This window comes from Brienomyrus brachyistius, chromosome 5 (genome assembly GCF_023856365.1).
Source record: "Brienomyrus brachyistius isolate T26 chromosome 5, BBRACH_0.4, whole genome shotgun sequence".
NCBI classification, from domain to species: Eukaryota; Metazoa; Chordata; class Actinopteri; order Osteoglossiformes; family Mormyridae; genus Brienomyrus; species Brienomyrus brachyistius.
In genome coordinates, this window is record NC_064537.1 from 2,789,458 (window position 1) to 2,800,000 (window position 10,543).

The 10,543-nt window shown below is 53.8% G+C and overlaps 1 protein-coding gene across 1 annotated transcript in view; it reads left to right on the forward strand.

The window, feature by feature from the left end:
- The first annotated feature begins 262 nt into the window (after window positions 1-262).
- Window positions 263-10,543, forward strand: part of LOC125742317 (protoheme IX farnesyltransferase, mitochondrial) — a 34,176-nt gene continuing 23,895 nt past the window's right edge. Inside the window, 5 exon segments of the mRNA XM_049014224.1 lie at window positions 263-386; window positions 2,184-2,326; window positions 2,580-2,630; window positions 2,632-2,872; window positions 3,013-3,137. Of these exon segments, the coding sequence (XP_048870181.1) occupies window positions 356-386; window positions 2,184-2,326; window positions 2,580-2,630; window positions 2,632-2,872; window positions 3,013-3,137 (591 nt within the window). The 5' untranslated portion in view covers window positions 263-355.

The window sequence follows — 10,543 nt, forward strand, 5'->3', positions numbered from 1 at the left end:
TTTTTGGCCGGGAAGTGTATGTTGAAAGGGATCTATGGATAACTAATATTTCTGTTAATACTGCTGGACATTAATATAAAATCACATTAACTTAATATGCCGCTAATACTACATACAATGTGCTCTGACACTGAAGCATATTTTATGGATCAAACTGGTCACACCCACACTGATTTAAACACAAGCTTTGGTCCCATCCGAAGAGACCATCCTGACACTAACAGGGGAGATGTCGCGCATGCGCTCACCGAGCAGCGGTAACCCGGAAGTTTTTCCTGTAGCGCCGGGGGGTAACATGGCGCCCGGCGGCATGTGAGAAGGACGGTGTCAGAGCCGGTTTTACCGCCTCGAAAGCATGTATACAGCTCCATGTAGCAGGTTTGCAGGTACGGCGTTGTCGCCGGGGGAGGGGGGGTTCTGAAGTGGTGTCCCGCTGCGGTCCTGGTTGCAGTCGGGCTACACCGCTTTTCCACCGCTTTAGTTTCTCGGTAACCTTGGCGTGATTCATTCATGTATTGCAGAATACAGATGTTATTGGGATCGGCGTTTTCGCGGCATTGCAGTGCATTTACCACAGGTCCTCGTTATAAACGTCCGTTTGCCCGACTAGATGAGCGCCTAGCCTTTCATTTAAGTGCAGTGACATGCACTCTTTACGCGAACAGGACCAGAACCAGAAGGTACTGTAAGCGCAGTGGTGCATCTCCTTAAACTGCGCGGTAGTGTCACCCGTGTTAATGTATAATATAAGTAACACATCGAGAGCTGAAACTCTGACACCGTATCCACCCAGAGGTATGCATGATCGGGTGACTAAAGCGAACTGGCTAATGGCCTAGTGATCGCCCAGCCTCAGGACGTCACTATATTTACAACCGCTAGTGGTCTGATCACGGTATCCCGGTATATTTTTTTATCCACAGGGGCTCCTGAATCGCTTTGGCTGTGTGTGTATGTTGATCCTAAATCCGTTTCAAACTCGTATGCCCCTTTCCAGGTTTGATGGTCACAGTTAGTAGCTAATGTTAAATCAATTGGTGCTTTACTGCCAACCGTAAACAGTACACAGCATAGGGTGACCTGACATAATGTTCTTAAGCTCATAGGTTTGACTTCACCCCATTAAACTCACAGGATCCTACTACAATATTAGCAGGAGGTCCCCGTTGTCCATACCATAACATACGCCCTTGAACGTTCCACATGACCTCTGCAGAAATACACATTGCAAAGAAAAATCTTAAATCCTACTCATCCTAATGCCTAGAATCTAGGCAATGACAGAAATAGCGGAATTGCTCTTAAATAGTATGAGTAGCTGAACAATAAGCTAGTATCAGATTGATAAATAATAGTTATGACAATGACAATAAAGTGTGGGTAGATGGTGGAGGTAATGTAAAGTTAAAATCTGTGGATTACGAAGTCCAGAAGGGAAAAAGATCCTGCGATGTAACTGTACAGCAGACGTGGGTCTTCAGTGTTTCAGGACCTGTGTGATGATATGCACATGCAGTTCTCATGCAGTCAGGACAGCGATACAGCTGGACTGCAAATGAAGTTCCAAAATACCGCAGTTCACCTTATTTCTGTAATATCAGCTTTCGATAGCTTTCAGTAAAATATTTTTACTGTGATACGAAACCTTAGCAAGCTCTGTAATTTTAATGATTCTTCCTTTTCAAGATTATTTCGTATCCGTCAAAAATCAGTTTAACAAAATCAAAAGTGAACGAGTGAGGAGAAAAGTGAATATGCACTGGTCATAGAAACACCTTCATCTTCCACTCTATGCAGATATTGTTGACTTTATAGAGACGGCATTGAGCAAAACCAAGTGGTAGTTTGTATTTGTTAGTACAGCTCACAGCAACAGCACTAACTTATTTGACAGATTATATTGGTAGATAAGTTCCATTTTTCATATATTTTCTTTTGGGTAAATTTTAAACTCATTTTCTGTTTTATAAATATCGCAATATTTATAAAAAGTTGACATGGAATTTTTTCCAGCATTCAGCAGCCCCACATCTACTTGTCACGCTGCTCAATATTCTTTTTCAGAGGTGAAATAATCTCTGTCCTTCGTAGATAATGAAGCAGGTGTCTATCCAGGAATATTTCCGCCATTCCTCTCGCCCCACAAACTGTCCCAGACACTGTGGTCCTCGCTGCCCCCCCAGGTAGGGTGGGTGCTGTCCTTATCCTGAAGCTCCCGGAAAGCGTGGCTGTCTTGCAGCGGCGGTATCCCAGCCTGCCCCTGCCGGTTCACAGCTGCCCTGCCGCATGTGTTACCTTCCAGCACCTGACCTTCCTCAAGCGACAGGTTTGGCTTCTCTCTTTATTCTCAACCTTCGACTCGTACGTTGAGTTTTAAACCCCCCTGCACCCAAGTAATTTGTTGAGTATCCCGTCTCTAAGAGGCAAAGCTTTTTAAAAACTTTGTTTAAGCAGTTCTGAGCCCTGTTCACTTTGCTGGGGGAGCTGAATTCTTTTTGGCTGTTGTTCTTACCACTGCCCCATTGTATGGTAATCTGCATGCCCATTGGTTGAAACCGCGCTCTTCCGATTGTCTGCAGTATGTGACGAAGGGCGGCGGTGAGTTTCGGCAGCAGGCACAGCCCAAGCGGGGAGCGCGTTGCGGCCCTGCCGGAGGAGCGGGACGATGCGGTCGTCAGGGAGGTTCAGGAGCTGCCGGCCCTCAGGCTGCCACCGCAGACCCCCCCCACAAGAGGGGTGTGACTCCGGCCAGGGAGGTGGAAGCGGGGGGTCTCGCAAGATGCTCGTGCGGAGAGGCAGTGGCGGGAACTGAAGGTGGAGCCAGGGGACCTGCTCGGTGTCTATGCACGCCTCTCCAAAATCAAGCTCACGGGTGAGACAAATGGCGGGGCAGGGGAGGGGGGCTTCTCAGGGCCCGTCTGGGGGCTGGGGACGTCATAAGACAAAATTGATGTTCACAGATGCCTTCCATGAGAAACAGATTAAGCCCTCCCCCCCCCACCTTGGTTCCAGCCCTGGTCGCCACGACAGCTGCAGCAGGCTTTGCAATGGCTCCGGTGCCCTTTGACCCCAGTGTCTTTCTGCTGGCGTCGCTCGGCACTGCACTGGCATCCTGTGCGGCCAATTCCATCAACCAGGTATGTCACTGTCACCCTCTGCATGTGTGCCTGTGCAGGCGTGTGCCTGTGTGTGTGTTCCTGTGTGCACACATGCACGTGTGTGTGTGTGTGTGTGTGTGTGTGTGTGTGTGTGTGTGTGTGTGTGTGTGTGTGAGCGCGCGCACGCATGCTGGTGCATGTGCATGTATATACACTATATTGCCAAAAGAATTGGGACACCCCTCCCGCATCACTGAATTCAGGTGATCCAATCACTTCCATAGCCACAGGTGTATAAAATCAAGCACCTAGGCATGCAGACTGCTTCTACAGACATTTCTGAAAGAATGGGTCACTCTCAGGAGCTCAGTGAATTCAAGCATGGTACCGTGATGGGATGCCGTCTGTGCAATAAGTCCATTCCTGAAATTTCCTCACTACTAAATATTCCACGGTCAACTGTTAGTGCTATTATAGGGAAGCATATAGTGGAAGTCATTGGGAACAGCAGCCACTCAGCCATGAAGTTGTAGGTCACGTGAAATCACAGAGCGGGGACAACGCATGCTGAGGCGCACAGTGTGCAGAATCGCCAACTGTCTGCAGAGTCAATAGCTACAGACCTCCAAACTTCATGTGGCCTTCAAACTAAATCGTGAACAGTGTGTAGAGAACTTCATGGAATGGGTTTCCATAGCCGAGCAGCTGCATCCAAGCCTTACATCACCAAGTGCAATGCAAAGCATCAGATGCAGTGGTGTAAAGGACACTGCCACTGGACTGTAAAGCAGTGGAGACGTGTTCTCTGGAGTGACGAATCACACTTCTTGACCTCACAAATATACACATGCGTGCACATGTGCCCGCGTGTGTCTCCATCTATGCCCGCTTGTGTGTCTCCGTCTGTGCCCGCGTCTGTGCCCGCCTGTGTGTCTCCGTCTGTGCCCGCGTCTGTGCCCGCCTGTGTGTCTCCGTCTGTGCCCGCGTGTGTGTCTCCGTCTGTGCCCGCGTGTGTGTCTCCGTCTGTGCCCGCCTGTGTGTCTCCGTCTGTGCCCGCCTGTGTGACTCCGTCTGTGCCCGCCTGTGTGTCTCCGTCTGTGCCCGCCTGTGTGTCTCTGTCTGTGCCCGCCTGTGTGTCTCCGTCTGTGCCCGCGTCTGTGCCCGCCTGTGTGTCTCCGTCTGTGCCCGCGTCTGTGCCCGCCTGTGTGTCTCCGTCTGTGCCCGCGTCTGTGCCCGCCTGTGTGTCTCCGCCTGTGTGTCTCCGTCTGTGCCCGCATCTGTGCCCGCCTGTGTGTCTCCGTCTGTGCCCGCGTCTGTGCCCGCCTGTGTGTCTCCGTCTGTGCCCGCCTGTGTGTCTCCGCCTGTGTGTCTCCGTCTGTGCCCGCGTGTGTGTCTCCGTCTGTGCCCGCGTGTGTGTCTCCGTCTGTGCCCGCCTGTGTGTCTTCGTCTGTGTCCGCCTGTGTGTCTCCGTCTGTGTCCGCCTGTGTGTCTCTGTCTGTGCCCACGTCTGTGCCCGTGTGGACAGACACTTCTGAATAGTACAGGAAATTTTCTTCTGCTCTTGGGCTGTGGTACCCAGCTCCCATAATGCACTGTGAGAGCAATTGGAAGGCATACCTGAAGGTACTGTGGCCTGAACCCATGACACGTTTGTGGCATGTGGCACATTTGGAGACGGGGTGTATGCAGACATGACACTCGCCAGTGACAGTGATAAGGTGTGCCTAGGGTTGGCCTTCCATCCCGTCCCTCCCATATTACCCGGGCACTTAGGGGGGTCCAGGCACACTGGGAGCTTGGTTCTGGCATATATCTGGCTTGTTTTCACCAGGAAACGGCACCCTACCTGTCTGAAAGCACTATGTATCTCTGCGGGCGTCCCACCTGTCTGAGAGCACTGCGTCTGTCTGTGGGCGTCCCACCTGTCTGAGAGCACTGCGTCTGTCTGTGGGCGTCCCACCTGTCTGAGAGCACTGCGTCTGTCTGCGGGCGTCCCACCTGTCTGAGAGCACTGCGTCTGTCTGCGGGCGTCCCACCTGTCTGAGAGCACTGCGCCTGTCTGCGGGCGTCCCACCTGTCTGAGAGCACTGCGTCTGTCTGCGGGCGTCCCACCTGTCTGAGAGCACTGCGTCTGTCTGCGGGCGTCCCACTGTCTGAGAGCACTGCGTCTGTCTGCGGGCGTCCCACCTGTCTGAGAGCACTGCGTCTGTCTGCGGACGTCCCACCTGTCTGAGAGCACTGAGTCTGTCTGCGGGTGTCCCACCTGTCTGAGAGCACTGCGTCTGTCTGCGGGCGTCCCACCTGTCTGAGAGCACTGTGTGTCTGCCGGCGTCCCACCTGTCTGAGTGCACTGCGTCTGTCTGCGGGCGTCCCACCTGTCTGAGAGCACTGCGTCTGTCTGCGGGCGTCCCACCTGTCTGAGAGCACTGCGTCTGTCTGCGGGCGTCCCACCTGTCTGAGAGCACTGCGTCTGTCTGCGGGCGTCCCACCTGTCTGAGAGCACTGCGTCTGTCTGCGGGCGTCCCACCTGTCTGAGAGCACTGTGTCTGTCTGCGGGCGTCCCACCTGTCTGAGAGCACTACGTCTGTCTGCGGGCGTCTCACCTGTCTGAGAGCACTACGTCTGTCTGCGGGCGTCTCACCTGTCTGAGAGCACTGTGTCTGTCTGCGGGCGTCCCACCTGTCTGAGAGCACTACGTCTGTCTGCGGGGCGTCTCACCTGTCTGAGAGCACTGTGTCTGTCTGCGGGCGTCCACCTGTCTGAGAGCACTACGTCTGTCTGCGGGCGTCCCACCTGTCTGAGAGCACTGTGTCTGTCTGCGGGCGTCCCACCTGTCTTGAGAGCACTGTGTCTCTCTGCTGGTGCCCTAACTGACTCTGGGCATCCCATCTCGCTGTTGGCATCCCGTCTCTCAGAGAGTGCCCCATCTGTCTGTCGGCGCCATTTCTCTCTACATGCGCCTTGTCTGTCTGTGGGCATTCCGGCTGTTTGTATGTGTCCCGTCTCTCAGAGAACCTGTCTGTAGGCATCCTGTCTCATAGTGCTCTGTCTGTGCGGGGTGTCTCGGCTATCTGAGAGTGCCCTGCCTTTTGGGTGTGGCCGGGGTCGCAAATCCCAGCGCTTTGCTAGAGCAGCCTGCCTTTAGATGCCTCCTGTAGGTTAGTCATTAACTCTGCTGGGACTTGAACTCGACTACAAACTTTGCACTGTGGTTCCTGACCCCCAGTCGCCCCAGTATGGCTCAGTGGGGGCTGTGTGTTGCTCGGTGGGTTGGGACCTTGGACCTGTGACCGGAAAGTCTCTGGCTTGATTCCCAGGGTTGGCCAGTAATGTCACTGTTGGGCCCCCAGTCGCCCGAATAACTGGCTGATCCTACTTCCTCATATGTCGGTTTGGGGTAAAAGGGCCTGCTAAATACGCATGATGCGATGATGATGATTTATAATGAATCAGATGAGCGGATTGCTGTTTATGATGGTGGTTGGACGGACAGGCCCTGAAACGTGGCTCGGGGTGTGGCTGTGGGGGTTGGGGGTCCCTGCTAGAGCGATTACGCAGAGTACCGGCACTTTGAACAAAGTGGTGGGGGCAGTTTAATTACACACTGCCTGTGCCTTCATTGCAGATCCTGTGTGTTGGGGGGGGCTCTCCAAAGGATGTCATTTTCCCTGTCTAATTATACGTACGTGTACTTGCATGCACACACAGTCGCACGCGCCGCCTGACTGGTTTCCGTGGTAACCTCGTCCTGACACACGGGATGTGTTCAGGCACCTTTCGGAGATCTTGAGATGAAAGGGACTGGAGGGGAAGGGGGGGTATCTTTGTGTAACTGATCTCAGCACTTTGGTCTGCTGCAGTTTTTCACAGTGGGGGGGGCATCCTTCTGATGCAGTGCCAGCTCTTGTCTGGTGGGGGTGGCGCAGTGACTGGGACGTGTGAGACAGAGGCGTCAGGTTTTAAGGTGCTAACAGAGGAGCCGTGTGCCGGGGCGTGGCCCCCCCCTCCAGAGCCCCGTGGGGAGGCAGCCCCGCCCACAGTGTCACAGGTGAAGCATGCCTGGCATATCATCACTCTGTATGAAGCCAAGGACAGCTTCCGAAATGCTTCACCCCCAGTCTCACTTGGCTCCTCTCTTAGCGGGTGCTCCTCTGCGCCCCCTGTTGGAGGAGTGTCTCGCTCTCTGTGTCTCCCCCTCCCCCATGTGGGGATGGTTACCAGGGGTCTGTGGAGGGGGGGGGGGGGTTCCCTGACAGCTTTGAGTGTTTGTTTTGGGGCTGTGTGGGCAGCGGTTTGCCTGGAAAATACACAGTCAATCAGAGTGACACCCCCCGCCCCTCCCAAAAGCCGCGGGGTGCGAAAGGTGTCCTCTCTGAATGGGTCCTTTGTATGGAACTCAGCACTGTCAGGGGAAAATGTATTTGGGCTCTAATTTTCTTTTTATATTATATTTTTGGGGGGGTGGCTGCACTGCCTCTGTGTGCTGGGCAGCGGGGTCACACTGGGGGGCACGTCTTCCCCGGGTGTTCCGCCATGGATGTTTTGGCTCTCGCCATCAGCGGCCTGTGCGGTCATTGGCCTTAACGAGGGTAATTGAGTTAGGAGAGTGCTTCAAGCTGGGCCGGGGCGAGGGGGGGGTGATCTTGTCCTGCACTGATGGGGATGGGCTGGTGCAGCAAGACACCATATGTGTGTGCATACCTGTGAGTATGTATGCGTGCATGCACGTGTGTGTGTGTGTGTGTGTGTGTGTGTGTGTGTATGTGTGAGAGTCCACGTTTGTGCGTGTGTGTGAGAGTGCGTGCACGTGTGTGTGTGTGAGTGCACGTGTGTGTGTGAGTGCACGTGTGTGTGTGAGAGTGCACGTGTGTGTATGTGTGAGAGTCCTCGTGTGTGTGTGTGTGTGTGTGTGAGTCCTCGTGTGTGTGTGTGTGTGTGTGCACGTGTGTGTGTGTGAGTGCGTGTGTGAGTGCACATGTGTGTGTGTGAGTGCACGTGTGTGGTGAGTGCACGTGCGTGTGTGTGAGAGTGTGAGTGTGAGAGAGAGTGCACGTATGTGTGAGTGTGAGAGAGAGTGCACGTATGTGTGTGTGTGAGTGAGAGAGAGTGCACGTATGTGTGTGTGTGAGTGTGAGAGTGCACGTATGTGTGTGTGTGAGAGAGTGCACGTATGTGTGTGTGTGAGAGAGTGTGTGAGTGCACATGTGTGTGTGTGAGTGCACGTGTGTGTGTGTGAGTGCACGTGTGTGTGTGTGAGAGTGTGAGTGTGAGAGTGCATGTGTGTGAGTGTGAGAGTGCACGTATGTGTGTGTGTGAGAGAGAGTGCACGTGTGTGTGTGAGTGTGAGAGTGCACGTATGTGTGTGTGTGAGAGTGCACGTATGTGTGTGTGTGAGAGAGTGTGTGTGTGTGTGAGAGAGTGTGTGTGTGTGTGTGTGAGAGAGTGTGTGTGTGTGTGTGAGAGAGAGTGCACGTGTGTGTGTGTGTGAGAGAGTGTGTGTGTGTGTGTGTGTGTGAGAGAGTGCACGTGTGTGTGTGAGTGTGAGAGTGCACGTATGTGTGTGTGTGTGAGAGAGTGTGTGTGAGTGTGAGAGTGCACGTATGTGTGTGTGTGTGAGAGAGTGTGTGTGAGTGTGAGAGTGCACGTATGTGTGTGTGTGAGAGAGTGTGTGTGTGTGTGTGAGAGAGTGTGTGTGTGAGTGTGTGTGTGTGTGTGTGAGAGAGTGTGTGTGTGTGTGTGAGAGAGTGTGTGTGTGTGTGTGTGTGAGAGAGAGTGCACGTGTGCGTGCGTACAAGCGTCTTTAAAGTGGCCTGATCAGAATCTGCCATGTCTTAGATGTGTTACCCCCCCCGCACTGGCCCCACGGGCTGCAGCCCCACCCCCCCCTCGCAGTTATCAGCTCTTCTGGGGGATATCGGCTGAATGGCACATTGCCTTATACTAGGAGGTATCAATTTTAATCCTTTTGTTTAAAATATAATTGACTTAAAATGTGAAATGGGGGAATGTGCCCCCCAGTAATTACTTCTGTAACTGGATGCGTATTGAACACTTGATACCCTTGACCAAGTCAGCTTCTCGTTGTTACCCCACTGTGACCCCCCCTCCGCCTGATCCCACACCCCAGCCCCCCTCCCCCCTCCTATGTACCCCTGTCTACCTCTATACTGACCTGTCTCAGCGATGGACTTCTTCTAAAGGTGATCATTGCACATGTAAACATGCTGCTCTCTTTTGGGGGGGTTTGTGTGGGAGGGGCCGCATGGCCCCATGCACTCTGGCGCCCTTTCACCTCGAGTCACATGATCAAAGGCAGGTGGGCGGGTGCGATGTAGGGGGGCGCGGTCCTGCCCAGCCCGTGTCATCTGCAGTTCTCTGTATATTTGGGCCCCACCCCTTACCACCACTCCACCATGACGTCCATATTTCGGCTCCAAACCACCCGCCCGTTTCAGTTTTTCAGATTGGCCTGGCCCGTCGCCAACCGAGATGCGTCTGAAATGGATTCTGGGTATTGTCTCGTCCCCCTGGGCTCCCCGGCACTAATGCGCCTGGCTGCGAGAGTGCCGAGGGCCGCTGGGATGCGAGTCTCGCGGGTAGCCGCCTCTGACTCGCCTTCAGAGTGATTTACGTTTCCAGAACAACATGGAGCTCGGTGGGGGCTGGTGGGGGCTGGTGGCTCGCAGCCCTGAATATTTAATCCCTCCTGGGTGTGTCGTCGAGCGCTTTGAATAATTTAAGCTTTATTTTGCCATCACTGCCGCTGTTTATATTTTATTCTTTTTCAAAAAGTAGTCCCTCCATTCCCGGCTTCTGCCATTGGCTGTCATGCCATTTTGCCCCCCTTGCTACTGACTGGGGTGTCGGAGGTGAAGCCCCCCCCATTTGAGAGTGCCCCACCTATTGCCCACTGAGCCCGGCATCATGGGCACGTGTGAGCCACTGGGTTAGGAACCTGAGGGCATCGACCCTACGGGCCCCCCATCCACATGGGTCTGTTGTGTTTTAAATTTAGACTATCCGCGATTTAATTAGCCAGATAGATTTTTCTTTTTTTGGGGGGGTGGGGGGGGGGTGTAACTCTAAACAGCAGAGCCTGGCTCCACCATGTAGGGGGGGGTGTGTTTGGGACAGAAATGGCCGGATAATTACGGCATCGTTAGGCCCGTCTGCATCGTTAGGCCTGTCTGCATCGCGCCGGCGATTTGATTGCGTTCCCGGTGGCTTTTCTCGCTCATGCCCTTATATGGGCCGCGAGCCGGTCCGCTGTCGACCTACGAGTGATGTCCCACAGGCTTGGGGTGCCATGTCCCCCCCCCCAGCGCTCACCCGACTGCCCTGCCAGTGTGGCCCCCACTTTCTGAGACTTGGTGCCTTTTTTGGATTCTTTTTGTTCCAGATGCACTTGCCCCCCCCTTATCGCTGCTGAAAAGCCTTCTTTATCC